The sequence below is a fragment of the Microcebus murinus genome, chromosome 21 (genome assembly GCF_040939455.1).
Source record: "Microcebus murinus isolate Inina chromosome 21, M.murinus_Inina_mat1.0, whole genome shotgun sequence".
NCBI classification, from domain to species: domain Eukaryota; kingdom Metazoa; phylum Chordata; class Mammalia; order Primates; family Cheirogaleidae; genus Microcebus; species Microcebus murinus.
In genome coordinates, this window is record NC_134124.1 from 13,676,273 (window position 1) to 13,696,731 (window position 20,459).

General features: G+C 40.1%; 1 protein-coding gene across 2 annotated transcripts in view; it reads left to right on the top strand.

The window, feature by feature from the left end:
• The first annotated feature begins 879 nt into the window (after nt 1-879).
• Nucleotides 880-20,459, top strand: part of STK32A (serine/threonine kinase 32A) — a 91,407-nt gene continuing 71,827 nt past the window's right edge. For both annotated transcript variants that reach the window (XM_075996190.1, XM_012774180.2), the window contains exons 1-2: nt 880-972; nt 5,183-5,330. In XM_075996190.1, coding sequence (XP_075852305.1) covers nt 5,225-5,330 — 106 coding nt within the window. In that variant the 5' untranslated portion in view covers nt 880-972; nt 5,183-5,224. The remainder of the gene's footprint in view (nt 973-5,182; nt 5,331-20,459) is intronic.

The following is a 20,459-nucleotide window of genomic DNA, read 5'->3' on the forward strand; positions in this document are numbered from 1 at the left end:
AGGGAGACAACATAGAAACTTCCAGTGGGATTGCATTCACATCTGTGCCCCCTCCCCGTCCCGGCCGCCAGCTCCACAAGCAGATGCAGAAAAACTGGAGACTCACAGCCAGGAGACCTGAGCCCACGAAAGGTTCTCTCCACTGTTTTGCCACCCTGGGCAAGCATTTTCTCTTCGTGTGCCTCAGTTCTCCCAGCAATAAAATGAAAAAAAAGAAAAAAATCTACCAGGCTATCGTCGTTAAATAGTCTTTCCCGTTGGGACCTGCAAAATCCCCAGACCTTGCTAGGGTCTCCCTCCCCATCCCCCGCGGGAAGGCTCAAAGGAAACCTCGCCTCGCCGGGTGCGAGAGCTGCACGCTCGTCCCCGCCACCTCCACGCCCACCACCTCGGCGGCGCGGCCCGGCTGTCCTCGGGAGGTCACTTCAGGGGAACCCGGCCCCGGCCCAGGAAGTTGGGGAGAGCTCCGCGTCCGGCGGCTCCGGGCCGGGCCCAGGCCCGGCGGGATCCCCGCCACCCGCCGGGAGCCGCGCCCGCAGCGCTGTCCGCCCGCCCCGCCCCGCCCCGCCCCGCCCCGCCCGGGCCCTGGTCCGGCCCCCGCCGGCCGCCAGCGGACCCCAGACGACCGCCCTTCCCCGGCGACTGCCCGATCGTTCCCAGGGAGAGCGCCGGCTGCTCCCGCCTCCCTGCCCGGCCGGGGCGCCGCCCCTCCCGCGGGAGCTGCGCGGCGGCGGCGCTCGGACCCCTCGGCAGCCGCAGGTGCCGCCCGCCCGGCCCGCTCCCCGCGCCCGCAGGTGCCGCCCGCCCGGCCCGCTCCCCGCGCCCGCAGGTGCCGCCCGCCCGGCCCGCTCCCCGCGCCCGCAGGTGGTGCCTCGCCCGCTCTCCCGGCTCCGGAGTTCCGTCCGCTCCCGCGCCGGCACGAGAGCAGCATTCTGAGCCTCATGGGAGGAGGCAAGGAAGAACCCGGACTAGGTGAGTGGTGGTCTAGGTGTGGGGTTTTTTTTGTTGTTGTTGTTTGATTGTTTTTTAAATAAACCTGCATACGAAGGGCACTGTTGGGAAGCTGGGATATTAACAAAGGGAAGAAGAAATAAGACAAAGGCAGCCGGCCGAGAGAACTCACACAACTAGATGCGGGCTGGGGCCAACCTAGCTATTTTGTGCCCACCTGGCCCCCAGCCTCGCGGTGACCCGGGAGGCCCAGACAAGGCAGACTTCGATGCAGATTTGCTGGGTAGAGATAAGTAAGTGCACACTCCCATCCAGCTTCTAAACAAGCTAACACTGCTGTTGATGGTTGGCTTCGTCTCGGCAAAGATTTTTTTTTTTTCTCTCCCCAAGGCTGAATGAAGCATTTGAACATTTTTACGCAGAAAAATAAAATGCGTTGTATCCACACTGTGGACCGCTATGCAGCGCTTAAAAAGCTGAAATCAGAACTGAAGAGATGAGCACACCTATGCCTGGATCTCAGGAGTATGATGGTAAATGAGCACAGCAAGGCGCGAAATATCTCCGTCTCTGTGGTGCCATTTAGGTGCTTGATTTAAAACACTTGGCGTGTTTGCAAAATTGTAGAAAGAAGACTGTAGAATATACGTGAGTTTCACGATGGTGGATGTTTGGGAAGTGTGAAAGAGGAATCAATGTGGCACCAGGGTTAAGGTGGAAATATATACCTAACATGATGGGAAAATGTGAAGCAAAGCGGATGAAATGTAAACAATTGTTAACTGAGAGTGTTGTTAACTTGAGAGTTTCTCATGCCTTCTTTTTTCTTTCCTGTGTTTCTAAATATTTCTCAATTGAAGAAGTTCTGTTTTTCAAATGCAAACAAAATAGTCTCAGTAGTTCCATCAGAAATTGCAACTTCCTTGCATCACACCCCATGTTCTCCAGTCCTAGAAGACGACACCCCCTCACTTTGGGAGGCTGGGCTATTCAGAGAAGCTTGCCTGTTGACAATCCCCAAAAGTACAGGCCAAAGATGAAATATTGGTATTAGGGAACTAGTCCCCAGTTAATAATCTGATAAATGGCTGGGATCAGGTAGACTCTAAAAACTGCCTGTGTTCCTGCAAGACAAATTTCTCTTCCTTTTGTATTTTCTACGTTTAGAATTTTCATTTCCATGGATAGTGGCTGTCTTCTCAAAATGATGCTTGGATAACACTATAGACTTAGAACCTAGAGGTCAGGAAAGGTGTGGAATTTGATAGAAGAGAGTCCCCATAGCTCTACAGGGATCTCTTCGGTAGACTGGAAAGGATGCATCTCCATTTCCCTGCCAGAGAAAGGCTAATTTCTTTCTGGATATGGAAAAAAAGTTATCTAATTTGGTTATCCACATGAAGGAGAGAATGAAAAAGACAATTCTAAACTGGATTGTATATGTTAGGCGCAGTGGAGAAGGTATTATGTCACCACCCAATAATTCCATCTGCCTGGCCCTCCCCAGACTTTAACACAAAAGTAGTTCCTTGTTTGCATATTTTCTTCCCACTAAGCATCACTGGATCTGTGGTGAACAAAATCGTCTGCACATCAGAATGGAACTCTGAAACGCAGAAAATAGTGATAATATCCCTTCCTCTTTCTCTTTCTGATTTGACAACTTGCAAGGTCAGAGCTTGGTACATCTTATGTTGCAGAAAGTCAGGCTACCTGAGAAAACCTGAGGTGTGAAGAAAAACATAAGAATGGCAGGACTGGGGTGTGGTGTGAAAGCTACACTTACTCAGGTTTTAAACACAAAGTAAGAGAGAATGTAGTCCCAGTCTTCAGTTAACAATTGTGGTTTCCTAAATTAATGTTCTCTTTGGGACCAATTATCTCTCAGTGCCATCAGTGGCTTGGTCCTTATACTACTCCTCCCTTGTTCTGGATTTTAAATGCAATAATAAAAGACAAAGTACCCCATTTGCTTCTTCCTAACCCACACTAAAACACAAAGGACATCCCGCTTGCTGCTTCTTAACTTCTTTGTCTGCTGGAGTTAAACGCCTTTTGACTTTTTAGACTGGAGGGAAGGTTGAGTTCTATCTTCCTGGATCTCAATAATCCCACTGAGCTTCCTTCAGCCACCTGTTACCACCTGCCCCTGCCCTCTCCCCTCTCCCATACCATTTAATTAGTTGCTTCCTAATTGCTGACTCTTTCTTTGCTCTCCATTAAATGATTCTTTTTAAAATCCATAAGGTACTTTGCCAGCAGTTGGCTTTTAGTATGAAAAGTAGCATTTCCTTAATGAGTCTCCCTTCCAAATGAAGGCTTTACTTACATTTTCCTAATGGGGAAATGAGCTTTTCTTCTACATTTGCTGAGGAGCTTCCAGAGTGCTTTTTCAATAACTCATCCTTAACACTTCGCCCAATTCTGCCTGCAATCCATATCTCCTTCATGTGTAAAAAGTCCAAGAGGAAATCCATTAACAGGTATCAACTGTTTTTAAAAATATATCAGGCTGGTCGCAGTGGCTCACGCCTGTAATCCTAGCACTCTGGGAGGCCGAGGCAGGCGGATCCTCAGGAGTTCAAGCTCAGGAGTTCGAGACCAGCCTGAGCAAGAGCGAGACCCCTGTCTCTATCAAAAATAGAAAAAAATAGCCAGGCATGGTGGCACATGCCTGTAGTCCCAGCTACTCTGGAGGCTGAGGCAGGAGGATCCCTTGAGCCCAAGAGTTTGAGGTTGCTGTGAGCTAGGCTAACGCCACGGCACTCTAGCAGGGGCAACAAAGTGAGACTCTGTCTCACAAAATAAATAAATAAAAATGAAAAAATTATAAAAATATATACAGTATGGAAATACTGATACTATAAAAAATAGCAGGATCTAACAGTCATTCTTTGCATGTTATGTACCAGGAATTGTGCTAATTGCCTTACATATGTTGTCTCAATAACTATATTCATGAGCCGTATTTGTCCCAAGCGTGAAATTTTCTCAAGTCCTATAAATGAGTTGAATTTTAAAATATTATTTTGTATAAAATCTCGGCCTTTACCCTTTTTTTTTGGTAGATCTGAATATCTGGTCCCCAAAGCCCATGCTTCCACTTGGCAATAATCTGTTCGATCTGAAAGCAATTATCTCTTTTAGATGAAGCTAGTGTCACTGTTGTCCTCCCAATACCCTGATGTCATATACCTAGTCTGGTTCACTCCTTTGCATCACCCGCCTGGCTTTTATAGGCATCCAGACTTGTGACTCCTGAGGTAGGCATTGTTATTTCCCCCATTCTAGAGGGGAGAGGTTAATTAACTGGACCAAAGCCATTATCAGTGTCAGTTTCAGGACCAGACCCCGGGATCTAGGGTCTTACCAACTTCAGAGAAGGTAGATTCTTTGCTATTATGTTTGAAAATGGAACAAAGCCATAAGTATACTTTTTTCAGAGTTTTTTATCTTTCAGATGCATCATGTAATTTGAGTTTCAGATTGGCCAACAAATATTGAGCACTTAAGCTGTGAAAATACTTTGTGTATTACATTAACTATATGTATATCATATATTTGGGTATCTCAATAGAGTTAGATCACATATGTACATAAATATGATATATACATAAATATAACATAAAGGGTCATACACATACATTAATGTGTATCATACATTTAAGTTAATATATAAAGAGTTAATGTATGTATATCACATTCAACTCTCCAGGTTTAGAGGAAGATCCAAGAGAAACGTGTTTAGAGAAATTTAGCAATTTGCTGGCTCAAAACAGAACCAGCACCTTTTACAGTGTAGTACCTTCCAGGGTGGGGGAAAGGAATAGCAAATATATCTTTCTGACTAAAAAAAGTTAGAGTTGTTGCTGGTCACACACAAGAAAAGAAAGTTTAAAATTAGTACATTTTCTCAAAAATACAGATTTACAATAAAATCTTATTTTATTTTATAGTTATTAAATAAAGCTTTGCTAACCTCATTTTAAACTTTTCTTTAAACTTTGAAAAATATTTTGCTTTCCTCCTACGTTGTAAGTCCAAGTCTGCTACTGATGAAGCATTTAAAGTGCTCTCTTGTTGCCTCATGTTTTATTTCCAAAATCATCTTTTCAAGCACAAAAGTTCCCACTGCAGTGATACAGATTAGGTTAATATTTTGCCATAGTCTGTACTCAGGGTGCCTGGACTACACCATCTTATTAGGATTCCATTTCTTTTTCTTTCCTAGATATCCAGCTAAGGCTTCGTGCCCTGCTCTGGGGGAAGATGAATGTTTCTGCCAGGAGAATGTAACTGGAGGGTCCAGTTCTACGCAGACTTGATCATGGGAGCCAACACTTCAAGCAAACCACCAGCATTTGATGAAAATGAGGATGGTAAGGAATGTGGGATGGTGACATATGAAAAATAGAATTTTTCAAAATTTAAATATAAGGAAGCTCCTACTTTCATAAGTAAAGTGCAAGCGTGGTCTGTAGGGCCTTTAAGGCAAGGGTAAGCCTGAACCTTGCATGTTAATAGCTGGATTTTACCTTCCACTTTCTCTGGCGCCTTTGGCAGCTTTCGTAATCTCCACTGTACCAATGTCCTCATTTATCCAAAGGGAGCTGTGGTTGGGCACATGGTGGACAGTTAAATGATTTGTGTGTCGTTCGTGCTGTTCCTTGGACAGCTGAAGTTACCCCTGTTGCTATTTGTTATAGACATTTCTCATATTATGAAAATGCATGTGAATGATCATCAGTACTCATAATATTATAGGATGGAGCTGTGAAAGGTGCCTTCAGAATTCTAACTTCCGTGTTTCTGCATCCTAGACAGATTTCACAATGCTGGGTCCTAGGAAAAAGAATTGGTTTTTTTTTTTTTTTTTTGAAGAAAAGGGAAACTTTCAAGGCCAGACTCAGCAAGATAAGAAATCAAAGCATGAGTCCCCTAAATCTCCCATCACCCCCCACTGAGGCATGACAGACTGGGCGTGCCCTCCCCAGGCGAGCTTCCTGTGGCGGGAGTGTGAGCAGCCTGGTTGGTGTACACAGGGCGGCAGCTGTTTATAGGCTCTCTGGGAAAAAGGAGGCTGCAGGTCTCAGGTAGCAAGTTATCCGCCTCTGAGAGAGAGGCGCAGTAATTTCCAGAGAGCTCTGCTAATTGGACCTCGAAGGAAAAGAATGAACTGAAATTCAGGAGATCTCACACCAGTCCTACTACCATGTTTCTCTGAAAATAAGACAGGGTCTTATATTTATTTTTCCTCAAGAAGACACCCTAGGGCTTATTTTCAGGGGATGTGTTATTTTTTTTAAGTACGGTATAATAATCTACATTTATTCAAATATAGTTAAGCCGTCTTCTTCTGGAACATCAACATCTTCTGGAACTCTCCAAACCCCGAATTCCATCCTGAATTTCTTGCGACTCTATTTCCTTTAGAACCATTGGCCCCAGTCTCTCATGTTGAGCGGTAGAGCTCTCATGGGACAGATGAGAAGGGCTGCTCGTCTTCTTTCCCGCTCCGCACAAAATGCATGGGTTGTGCAGATACGCTGCGTAGCCACGCCCATCACTAGGTCTTATTTTCGGGGTAGGGCTTCTATTGTGCAAATGCTTAGGGCTTATTTTATGGGTAGGTCTTATTTTTGGAGAAACACGGTACCAGTTACCTGTGAGGCTGAGGAAGTTTATTTACTCTATCCCCAATTTCCTCATCAATAATAAAGTGAGGAGATATGATGGTAATTTGGAGGTTTCTTCCAACTCAAAAAGTTTATCATTTTCAGATCCTAAAGCCACTTTGCAAACTTCTGAAACAGCTTCTAAATCAAGGAAAGTTTATTGTATTAGAATGTAAGTTTGATTGCTGAAACAGAAACTACAGTTAACAGTGGCTGAAGCCAAATGGCCATGTTTTTCCTTCTCGTGTAACGATCTAGGCATACGTAATCCAACTGATATTTGGCTCCAAAGGGTTAGGGACTCTGACCCCAGCCGGCTTGCTTTTCTCCTTCCCTTCCCATCTCTCAACTGGTCTCGAGCTGGCTCACCACCACCTCTAAATTCCAGCCAGTGGGGTAGGAGAAAAGTAGGGTTGCTGTGCTCATTTCTTTGACGATTTGATCTAGCTTGTCACTTTCATTCACATGCACATAGCTAATTACAAGGGAGACTGGGAAATTTAGTTTGTTATCTTGGGTAGCCATGACCTATCTAAAAATAATGAGTTTTGTTGTATTACTAAAAAAAGGGAAAAATTAGCAATTTGTCATGGTTGGGACAACTATGTTTGCTATGGTGGTGGGGGGGGTAGGGGTGGGAGAGGGAGGCATAATCTTAGTTTTGAATCTTTGGATGGGGACACCTTTAAAAACAAAATATACGACTGATATCAGGATGCCTTATTTCAAGCTATTCACTATCAATTTAGAGGCCCATCCTTACTACCTGTGCAAAATACTACATAAAAACTCTGAAATTACATAACTGGAAAAGGACCTTAAGAAAACATTGTGGATTTGTTTTTTGTTTTTTTTTCCATTGCTATTTTTGTCACCTTGCTTTACTTTTTCAAGTAGTAAAAGCAAAGATCTGGAGACCAGTGATGTTACTTGATTTTTCCATCTCTAAAATGAAAAGGCTTGCTTTTCATTTATTTGGTTCATTGTGTTCCCTGTGGATTCAGAGCTAATGTTGTGCATGAAGCTGGTCTTCAGAGAACAGAGTGGTAAAGCAAGGCTAGTTTAATCCTTGAAATCTGCGAGGGATGTGTATCATCTGAAGCTATTGGAATAGTGTCATGATGAGAAAACAAAGAAATGCCTAAATATTTCTTGATTCTTCTCATGAAGTACCCAAGAAAGTTACACACCCAAGGGATTATGACAATTGGGAAATAAGGTAGCACTTTATAGCTACCTTCAAGGAACTCTGGGAAAACTAAATTGGAAGAGAATTAGGATTAAGGAGCAGGCAGATCTTTTTGTTGTCTAGTCCCAGACCATGCAGCTGAGCCTACGCAGTACCCATAAAGGGAAGAGATAATCATAGCAAGTCTGTATCCCTCAGGGGCTAGGCTCTGAGTCTGTTTGTGCACACCATTGCAAGGCACCAGAAGGTAGAGGGCCAAGGCCACCTACTATGAGCCTGCCACTCTGCCAGACATAAGGACTAGAGGAGGAAACAAGATGGTCCTCACTCTGTCATTGTAGAGCCCATGCTCTAAATTCTAAAGATGGACAGCAGACAATAATTAAGCGAACGAATACATAAACCAGATAACTGCAGATTGCATTAAAGTGCCACCATGGAAGTGACTCTGAGTGACCTTATGAAGTGACAGAGTAATGGTGGGGAGGCTACTTCAGATAGGGATATTGGGTTGGCCTTTCTAAGGAGGTGACATTTGAGCTGAAGCCTGAAAGATGAGCAGAAGCCAGCTATGCAATGACATGACAAGAATAGTCCAAGCGCATGAAAAAACAAGTCCAAAGTCCCAATAATGACAAAAGTGGGAATGAATAGTTGCCTATATCGTAACATTCTCTGATGAGCACAAGTTTGTCAAAGGGACTGTAATTCATTGCTATGTTAACTTATTTGTTTACAAGATCATTTTTGAGTTTGGGGGAGGAAAAGTATGCCATTCTGGGGAATTGACTTTTTTTTTTTAATTCTGTAAAATCCCATAAAGTTCATTTGGCTCCTTACATAGCTCTGGATTGAGCACAAAGTAAAAATTTACTTGATTAGTGTGAAGTTTCTGACCAAGAAAACAAAACAATGAAGCACTGATTAATCAAAGAACAGTAATGCCTATGTCACTTTTTATATCCATATTTTTGTAGAAATAATCAAATTGGGCTAGAATCTAGGGCACAAAAATGAGCCAATTTAATTATTTTAAAAATATTGCTGTAAAGAATCCCAATGTGATAAAATATGTTTAATATTTTCTTCAAATTGTATAATATTCCCAACATATAAATATGAGAATAAAATTTAACCAATTTTCTCAAGTAAGAATTTAGAGAATTCTCTCTTATGGAAAAGTGTTTTTGTTCACTTTGAAGGTAATTAAGGAGAAAGATAAGATATTATTATTGGACGTCTCTTGACATAAGCTATTCTTGCTAGAATTCATCCTGGCACTTGTATTTCATATTGTTCCCTCTGATGTCTGATGTTGAACAAATCATTTTATTAGTTACTTATGTTTGTCTTTAGTGAAAACAAAGTATACGATTTATAGTGCTATTAAATAGAATAGGCTGGCTTATTTATCTTTTACAAATTAGATCTCAAATTAGACTATTTTGTTTTGTGGTTTTCAGCTTTTATATTTTAGAGCAAACCTAAGTTCTAATTACTTTTTTTATTGTGATAAAATATATATAACAAAATTTACCACTTTAATTGTTTTTAAGTGTACAATTTATGACATTATTCATAATATTTCACAACCATCACCACTGTCCATCTCCAGAACTGTTATATCTTCCCAAACTGAAACTCTGTGCTCATTAAACAATAACTTCCCCTTTCCACCCTCCCCCACCAGTCCCTGGCAACTACAATTTTATTTTATGTCTCTATAAATTTGACTACTCTAGTTACCTTATGTGAGTGGAATCATGTAATATTCATTCTTTTGTGCCTGGCTTATTTTACTTAGCATAATGTTTTTAAGGTTCATCCATGTTATAAGGTATCAGGATTCCTTTCCTTTTTAAGGCTGAATAATATTCCATTGTATGTGTGTACCACATTTTGTTTATCCTTTTCATTAGTTCATTAGGGAACATTTGGTTGTTCCCATCTTTTGATTACTCTGAGTAAAGCTGCTATAAATAATTTGTGTACAAATATCTGTCCAAGTACCTGTTTTCAGTTCTTTTGGCTATATACCTAGAAGTGGAATTACTGGATCATATGATAATTTTTTGTTTAACATTTTGAGTAACCACCATCCTGTCTTCTACCTAATTACGTTTTGTGTTTTAGTAATAGGAGACTGCCTAGTGTGATGGGCTGATAGATCGGAAAGGCATACACAGGTTCAAATCTCAGCTGTGCCACGTGCTAGTAATCTACGTGTTTGAGAAGAATCAAAGGAGACATAGCCTGATCAACCACTGTCAGACACTAGAGTCAATTTGTCTAATTATAAAGTGTTCTAAAGGGACTTGAGTTACCATAAAAAAAGTTTCTAAATCTAAATAATCACTACTGAATTGGAGGAAAAAACCCTCCTATTGTGCAACTTACTTAACATCTGTAAGCCTCAGTTTCTTCACAAGTAAAATGCAAGTAATAATTGGGCTTACTTCATTGGGTCATTGTGAGGATTAAATAAATAATGCAAGTAAAATACTCAGTAAGGTGTCTCACACAAAGTAACCACCCAATTGATGCCAATTAATAGTATTGTTTATTAGCATCAGAGTCTGTTAGCATGAACTCTTGGAAGTACTTCAACTTCTGAAAGAAACAAAATTGATTAAATGTAACTCTGTAGACACCACAGTCAATTGACTTACTCAGGAGTTTATGGATTGAATTGGATTGACGAATGGCAGATTTTATGGATTCTGCAAAATCCTATATAAAAACCCTTTAAAAGAAGCCAAGTTATTGACCACACGAAAACACAATCTCATCTGGTTCATCTGTTATCCCCTCTGGGGTTATTGTATTTTCATTTAAGGCAAAATCAAGAAATCCTTGGGGTGAAAATCAATGAACTTTACTTTTTCTATTTAAGCCCAAACTACCTATTAAAGTAATCCCATTTCATCAAAACAGTGGAAATTGTCCTTTATACCCAACTGCCATATGTATCTTCTGAAAAATAATTAATGATACAAAAAAACATTTTGAGCTTTCTGAAAGGAGTGCAAATGATACTTGTTTTTAATGTTTATAACATTTTTTTCTTTAAATCTACTTTATTCCCCCTATTTGAATGCAATATTTTTATTTGTTTTTCGTTTGTTTTATTTTTAAAAAATGAATATTTTAAGAGCCAATTATTGGAGTTTTCAGGCTAATTTAAAAAAAGAAAAACTTTAATAACAGGACAAAGTAGACTTGTTTACAGTTTAGGATCTAGGCAACAGGAGTAAGTCTTGCAATCATTATGAGTCATATGCGTATCCAAGCATATACAGAGAATGTAAAGATGATAAAATTGGCTTAGTTAAAGCAAAAGACATCCTGCTTCTAGAATATTGTAGCGAAGAAAAGTTGGCCTGTGAACTAAAATAAAATTTTAAGGCTCACCCCCCCGCCCCTTCGTGGCCAAAAGAATATCCTAAAACTAAATAGCCTGCTAGGAAGAAGGAGGTCAGACATGCTTTATGCCCCCCTCCCTTCTTGGGAACATCCTTTGTAACCCACTAACAGGCCTAAGGGTATGCAAGACAAACCTACAGGTCCTCGATTTACACAACAAATCTATGTCCGGTGGATTATCTGTGATAATAGCCCCTTATGTTGAAACATTCCAAGCCTTTAGATGAAGCTTCATGACTTTAACAAATTACAAGCCAAAGAATCTTTAAACCCACCTATAACCTGTACACCTCCCACCCCACTTCGAGATGGCCCACCTTTTCGGGCCAAACCAATGTATGCCTCCCATGTATTGATTTATGACTTTACCTGTAACCCCTGTCTCCCTGAAATGTATAAAACCAAACTGTAACCTAATCACATCGAGTCCACTTGCTCAGGCTTCTGGGGAGTGGCTCCAGGTCATGGTCCTCAAATTTGGCTCAGAATAAACTTCTTTCAAATATTTCAGGGTTTGGATTTTTCCATCTACAGCCTTAGGTTAAAAAGCTTCTATACAGAGTTCATCAACGCCCTCAGTTTGCAGAGAGAGCTAAATTATTGCATTATTCTTTGGATTTGCTGAAAACTCAGTGTTCTACTTTCATTTGGCAACACTCACCTCCTAGGATATGTGGCTGTTTCCAGTTTTCCAGCGTCTTCTTCTGTGACAGAGGCAATGGGGTCCTTCAGAATGTTGGGCCAAGAAAATTGGCCACAGCTTTGCAATCCAAAAGAAATGGAAGGTTACTGAATTGATTCCAGCTGTGAAGGACTTTGAGCATCTCCTTTGTTATTTTAATGTCTGTGCATTGCATATTTGCACCCAATTGAATATGCAAATGAATTTCAAACTTTCTCCTATCAGACTTTAATAATGTTGTCTTATGTTATATTTATTATTTTGCATTAGAATAATTGGAAAAGTTAAAGGAAAAATTCTCTAGCGAGAAGTGGGTCCTTAAAAAAATTAAGTCATCTTTGACAGTCTAATATTTAGTAAAGGCATTTGTCATAAATAACCTCAGGTCCAAACACTTATGGCAACAATTTTTACTTGTAAGAGCTTTATTTCTCCATCCGAGGGATTGGAGAAGTCAGGAAGAAACAAACTAGAAAGCCAAGACCACTAAGACTGAGCTAGTGGTTCCAATCTGAGTGTTCCCTGAGTAGAGAGTTATGAATACGTGTTTAGGAGAATCTACTCAAATAAATTTAGAAAAGTTATATCCTGCCTTTAGAGATTCACAATGTGTATTAGCATATTAAAGGCTCTGAAATGACCTCCCTACTATATTGAAATCTCAGGCTTCTGATATTTTTCCTACTTATTTAAAAATGAAACCATTTTTGTAAAAACCTTTTAATACCTTGCAGTGCATAATATTCTGTGCATCTCAATTTGGGAAATGAAAGGTTATGATCATATCTACTTTTTTCTACTGGAAACATTTTTTCTTCTCATTGATTTTTCCTGCTGATTTAATGGCAACAAATTTGTACATGTGAAATATTTGTAATGTAATTTATATGAAAATAATGTAATTTTCATAATACACAAGAAAAAGTGTTTATGCTCCTCTGTAAGGTTTCCTTCCAAGTTCTTTATGTAGCACAATTCATGTTTACTCAGGTTAATGAGTAAAACACAAAGTAGCTCAGTGTAACTCTGGGATGTTAGATGTTTCCAGTTGAAGTAGGAATTGGATTTGGAGAAAATTCATTGCTACTTTGTCATTTTTTAAAATCAAGAACATTTTATTTCAAAGAATGTCTTATGAACAAATTCTGGTGAAGTAGATGTTGATTATTAAATAACACTCATGCTACACTAACTTTCTATGCTATCCAAAACTATAGACACTTTTGATTTTCATCTTGGAACTACCTGGGTTGAAAAATTAAATCTGCATGCTAGATTCATTGTTTAGACAATTTGATTATCACTTCGTCAATGAAAAAAAACAAGAATGAAGGCCTTCCAGGGAGCCAGCTTCTGCTGTATGGCCTTGCAGATACAAACTTAATTATAGTGACCAGTGTTAGCCCTCAATTCAGGAACTCAGGTCCTATGAAATATTAATATATAGGGATTGCAGCTATGCCTTGCTATGTGACCATTCACGGAAGTTTCATTTGGAAACACAAACATTAAAAAGCCAATGATGGAATAATATTTTTGTTAAAATAGGACATTGAGCCGAGTTTATATAGCAAAAAGGACTGGAAATTTTATGGTTATCGATTTCGAATTTAATACCCTGGCACAGGTTTAACTTTTTCCTCCTGAATTATTTCTTCTTTCCTTTCTGGAGGTATATGTATAGTAAAATAATAATTAAAAAAATTAACCTTGTTTTATACTTGAGTAGCCTGTATCTTTGGTTACTTATGAGAATGATTTAAAGCAGAGGTTGGCAAACGTTTTCTGGGATGGGCCAGATATCAAGTATTTTATAGTTTTGGGACAATATGGATGGTGTCTGTCACAGCTACTCAACTCTGCCATTTTAGCATAAAAACAGCCATAGACACCACAGAAACAAATGGATGTAGCTCTGTTCCAATAAAACTTTATTTATGGGCACTGAAATCTGAATTTTCAAAAATTTTCACTTGTCTCAAATATTATTCTTTTGATTTTTTTTCCCAATCACTAAAAATATAAAAATCATTCTTAGTTTCTGAGCCATACAAAAATAGATGGTGGGTTAGATTGGGTCCACAGGCCATATTATGCTGAGCCCTGCTCTTAAGTCTCTTGTAGACAGTTATTTACATGCTCTGGGAGCCTTTCTAATATTCATTCGTAAACCTCTGGCCTTAAACCATGATGCCTGAATCTGTTCTCTATAGATGCTTAATAAATTCGCTCTTTACTGGCTCTTTTTTGATTGATTAGTGTGAGCAAGTAGGATTATTTAGACCAATAAACCTAGTGTTTTGGAGGGAAAAAATATGTTATTTTTGTAACATATATTATTTGCTAACTGTGCAACTTGGATTCAGTTAAATGGTTACAACCTGCAATGCATTTGAAATACAACTGGGCAGAATTTGCTTCCTCCTTGGGACATTTATGTAACCGAGGGGCAGCTAACAGTTGGAAGTGTTGAGCCTCCATCCTGCCCCACTTGTTCTACTTTGCAATCTGTTTGAAAGAAAGTGTCAGTGTATTTCTGACTTCTGAGCAAATTCATGAATCGGGATCCAGACAGCAGGAAAAGAAGTTTGGTCTTGGCACCAGGGATGAGTGTCAGTGAATCCCAGACTTCCTGGGGCACCGTGTTTCATAATAGAAAAATGCTGACAGTGTGACCAGCTGCCATCAATTGGCCTTGGAGGCTGCTTCTCTGGAGGAGTTCCGGTTCAGTCATATTCTTAAAGGACACGCCAAGCTCCTCATGTATTAGTGGCAACCATTTGTTGCCAACTGTTTGGGATGATGAAGTGCTGGTGAGGCAGTTAAATAATTTTTCATCATTGGATCCTAAAAGATATGTTCTAGAGCTGACCTTCAGCCTTCACTAGCTAGTACCATGGTGTCAGTGAGCTATGGGTTTAATCAGTGGTTCCCAGAAGCCCTCTGTGGACAAGTGTCAACCTATGACATAGTTTTTCTTAGTCTGTGGCAAAAGAGAAAAATAAGAACAATATAATAAACTTCCAACAAACCTATTAATTTTTTATGTTGTGTATGTGGGTATGTGTGTGTATTCAGTATTTAAGGATTGTGGACTTAGAAACTTTTTCCTAGTAAGAATTTAGCTAAGGGGCTTGCCTCTCTGATCCCCAGTTTTCTCATATGTGAAATAATAGTATGTGCCTCCTATTGGTTTTGCAGGAATAAAAAGTGATTATCGATATAAAGCACTTAGCGAGTGCCTGGCACATAGTAATTGCTCAATAAATGTTAGCTATTATTATTATCATCATCATTATCGTAATCTTAGTTTTCAATGCCTTTATGGCAAATAAAAACTAAAAGCCACCCAATGTTACTTTCCCTTTTTTCCCCCGAGTTTTGTTTTTGGGGGGGAGGGGAGGAAGGGGAGGATGGAATTTTCCGATCCGTGAAATCCCAATGTATAATTGTAATTTTCAGTAAGTGCTATGTAGAGAACTCATTTAAGTTACTGAGATGGAAATAAATCAAAAGTGACCTATTTTAATTAGGACAATCATCTTCATTTCAGTGAAAGATGGTAGTGCCTGGGCTCACAGTGGGGCAGTGGAGATGGAAAGCTGAGTATTCATTCAACATTTATTTTCAATGTAAAATGATTAGGAGCTACTGATGATTTGGATGTGGGATAAGATGAAAAGAACAAAATCAAGGATGAATCCCTAGGTTCTTGCTCAAGTAGACAGGTAGATGGCTGTGACATTTTACTGAAATGGAGAACAGTGGGTGCTGAATCATGCATTTGGGGGCATGATCACACATGGTCAAGAGTTCTCTTTTTTGCCGGGCGCGGTGGCTCACGCCTGTAATCCTAGCACTCTGGGAGGCCGAGGCGGGCGGATTGCTCAAGGTCAGGAGTTCAAAACCAGCCTGAGCGAGACCCCGTCTCTACCATAAAAATAGAAAGAAATTAATTGGCCAACTAATATATATAATATAAAAATCAGCCGGGCATGGTGGCTCGTGCCTGTAGTCCCAGCTACTCGGGAGGCTGAGGCAGGAGGATCGCTTGAGCCCAGGAGTCTGAGGTTGCTGTGAGCGAGGCTGACGCCACGGCACTCACTCTAGCCTGGGCAAGAAAGCGAGACTCTGTCTCAAAAAAAAAAAAAAAAAAGAGTTCTCTTTTGTATATGTAGCATGGTTGTGGGACATCTAAATGATGTCATCAAGTAGGAGGCTGGAATTGAGTGTCCAGCGCTGAGTTGAAAAACCTGGGCAGAGATATAAAGATGTGGGTTTTGGCCGGGCGCTGTGGCTCACGCCTGTAATCCTAGCTCTTGGGAGGCCGAGGCGGGCGGATTGCTCAAGGTCAGGAGTTCAAAACCAGCCTGAGCAAGAGTGAGACCCCGTCTCTACTATAAATAGAAAGAAATTAATTGGCCAACTGATATATATATAAAAAATTAGCCGGGCATGGTGGCACATGCCTGTAGTCCCAGCTACCCGGGAGGCTGAGGCAGAAGGATCACTCGAGCCTAGGAGTTTGAGGTTGCTGTGAGCTAGGCTGACGCCACGGCACTCACTCTAGCCTGGGCAACAAAGCGAGACTCTGTCTCAAAAGAAAAAAAAAAAAAAAAAAAGATGTGGGTTTTAACTGAATGATAATTGATGAGTATGCCTTGGGAGGAAGTGAGGAGACAAAAGAGGAGAGGAACCCTAATGTTTAGAAGTCAGGCAGAGGAAAGCAATCCAGCTAAGGAAAAGTGAGAAGGAACAGCCAGATAGGAAGGAAAAATGTGTGTCCTGAAATTTAAGAGAGATGAGTATTTTTAGAGGGAGAGAGTAGTCACTCATGTTGAATGCTCCCATGTGGCTGAGTAGGCGAGAAATATCTATGAGAGTAGGCAACGTAGAGGATATTTGTGCTGTCGACAAAAGCAGTTCAATGAATGCGGTTGTGGAGGCATGACCCAGAATATAATTAGTGATGGGTGGATGGGAGCTGAGATTGTAGTTACAGGAAAGATAGGCAGCTCTTTCAAGAAGTTTGGTCTAAAGGGAAGCAGAGAAATGAACCAAACAGCTGAAGCCGAATATGATGTTAAGGGAGGGAATTTTTTGTTTTTTTTAAAGAGGACATAGTAGAGCATGTCTATGTGGATGGGAATTCACCAATGTATAGGGAAGAAACTATTACATTAAATGACCAGCAACCAGGACTGGCTTTGTAGGCGTGGGACCAGGCTATGCACACAGGGCCTTGTACCCAGAAGGGCCGCACCCTTGGCCTTTAATGCTCTGCAGTTACTGTATCCAAATTTTAACTTGGACTTTCATTTACCCCCATCTCTGCATCCAGACACCGAGTACCTCAGGGAATTCAATTTGGAAGCAACTGATGTGAAAATGTTACTATCAGTACATTCCTGTTAGGGGTGGTGGCAGAGATATGTCAAAAAACATAATGCATCTTATCAGCAGATCACTCTGCAGTTTAAACATGGCAGGACTGGACTGAGGCATAGGAAGATTAAGCCACTGACCTGAAATCAGAAAACCACATAGCTGGATCCTGAATCTTGATCTAAAAATGAATCCCATTTCTTTCAGTTATAGATATCCTCCCAGGATGGCCAACCATTTACAAAATTAAATTAAAAAAAAAAAAAACATAGGGGATTGCTCTTCAACAAGAATACATCAGACACCCATTATGTGCCTAGCTCTGAATCCTGTTCTCAGAGAGCTAAGAGGAGTTTCATTTCACGCGGTATCGTCTTCACCCCTGCCCTAACCCACGTGCATACCCTTTAGGCCGCATTATTACCAAAGTGTTGGGGATTCCGGATAGAACACCTTTTCTTCCCTGAAGTTAACCATGCAGTTCAGCACTGCTCTGGAGCTTTGCTTATCTTTTTCTACCCATTTTGAGTCCAGGGACAACAATTTCAATGGCTTTTATCTGTGTATTTAACAGTTCATTTCACTGTCATCATCATCATCATCATCATCATGGCTCACTCTTCAACCTTGCTTAGGTCACCTTGATTTATGTGATACCTTGTGGGATAATTTGTATTAACTTTTATAAATTGTTGAAGTCATTGCCACTTGGATAAAGTCTTCATTTTCTGTCCAAAGTGAAAGATGCCGGGGAAAGTGCTCTAAAATAAGGCTTGATTGAAGTATTAAAAAGAAGTTCTTTTTTTTTTAAACTGGGTGAAAATTTTTCATTTGCTTACAGAGAAAAGGCTTATTTCTCATAAAAATTGGTAACAAAGAATAACAATTCAACAGAAAAATAGGCAAAATATCAACAGAAAGTGAACAGATACCTTCACTCATAAGACAAATGCTAATTATAATGACACTAAGATTTCCCTCTTGAGTTTGTACTTGGCTTAGTGACTCATGTCCAAAGATAAGAGTGTGGAGAAGGGAGAAAAGAGTAGATTTAGAGTGGAGACACCTGGCAAACACTGCCCTAACCAAATGAGCAATGTTACCACCACCTGCAATGAGCCATGTTGATGTCACCTGCCCTCCGACATGATATGACATAGTGAGGAGGGCACTTCACGTCTGAAGTATTACCCACAAAATCTATAGCCCCAACCTAATCATGAGAAAAACGTCAAACAAACTCAAATTGAGGGCCGGGCGCGGTGGCTCACGCCTGTAATCCTAGCTCTCTGGGAGGCCGAGGCGGGCGGATCGCTCGAGGTCGGGAGTTCGAAACCAGCCTGAGCAAGAGCGAGACCCCGTCTCTACTATAAATAGAAAGAAATTAATTGGCCAACTAATATATATAGAAAAAAATTAGCCGGGCATGGTGGTGCATGCCTGTAGTCCCAGCTTCTCAGGAGGCTGAGGCAGGAGGATTGCTCGATCCCAGGAGTTTGAGGTTGCTGTGAGCTAGGCCGATGCTATGGCACTCACTCTAGCCTGGGCAACAAAGCGAGAGTCTGTCTTAAAAAAAAAAAAAAAAAAAGCTTTGAAAGTCATGAAGAACAAGGGAATCCTGAGAAACTCTCGGAGACCAAGGAGACACGGTGACTAAATGCAACAGTCTCCTCAATGGGATCCAGGGACATAGAAGGGACATTAGTAGAAAAGCTGTTAAATTCCAAATAAAATCTGGAGTTTAGTTAATTGTAATAATAATTGTTTTGTTCACCTTTGTATCCTCAGTACTTCCCTTGTTGATTAAACGAATGCATTACTAGTCTATGTGTAATCTGTGTATGTGCATAAAAGGCATTTGATATAACTGACATGGTACTTTATGTACTTCTGTACCCTCATTTGCACGTATATCTTGGGTAGTTTATGTCAATTCCTTAAAATTCATTGATTTGTTGAAAGTATAATGTAGTGGCTGTGCAATTTCTACAACGTGAACACACTATAATTTATTTAAATATATAATACATACAATTTTAAACATACTTGAGTGTTAAAATATGATTGCATTGCCTTAGATTGCAATTTTGCCACTTTTAATCCTGAAAAATATTCTTATGGCAAGAGGGAAGAGATGAATATTCCTTATTTTGGAATATTCCTTATTGAAATCATATCTACAGTCAATAATACTCAAAGTAGTCTGGTTTATTTAGATGGGATTAATTTTAAGGATGAATATTACTTTAAAAACAAATACAGTCACTTGAAAAGAGTTGTGGAGGTTTTTGTACCATGTTCTCAAAGCTGACTCTTTTTTAGCATTTTTTTTTAATTGTGGGAAGATATACATAACATAAAATTTACCAGTTTAACTATTTTTAAGTACACAATTCAGTGGCATTAAGTACATTCATAATGTTGTCAACTATTACCACCATCCATCTCCAGAACTTTTTCTTTTTCCCAAATAGGAACATGGTGCCAATTACATAATAACTCCTCCATTCCCTCTACCCCCTGTCCCTGATAACTTCATTCTACTTTCTGTGCCATTAATTTGACTATTCTAGGCACCTCATGGAAGTGGAATCATACAATATTTGTACTTTTGTGTCTGGTTTATTTCACTCAGCATAATGGTTTTCAAGGTTCATTCACATTGTAGCTTATATCAAAATTTCTTTCTTTCTTTCTTTCTTTCTTTCTTTCTTTCTTTCTTTCTTTCTTTCTTTCTTTCTCTCTCTCTCTCTCTCTCTCTCTTTCCTTTCTTTCTTTCTTTCCTTTCTTTCTTTCTTTCTTTCTTTCTTTCTTTCTTTCTTTCTTTCTTTCTCTTTCTTTCTTTCTTTCTTTCTCTCTCTCTCTCTTTCTTTCTTTCTTTCTCTCTTTCTTTCTTTCTTTCTTTCTTTCTTTCTTTCTTTCTTTCTTTCTTTCTTTCTTTCTTTCTTTCTCTCTTTCTTTCTTTCTCTCTCTCTTTCTTTCTCTCTCTTTCTTTCTTTCTTTCTCTCTCTCTCTCTCTCTCTCTCTCTCTCTCTCTCTCTCTCTCTCTCTCTCTCTCTCTCTCTCTCTTTCTTTCTTTCTTTCTTTTTTTTTCTTTCTTTCTTTCTCAGAGTCTCACTTTGTTGCCCAGGCTAGAGTGAGTGCTGTGGCGTCA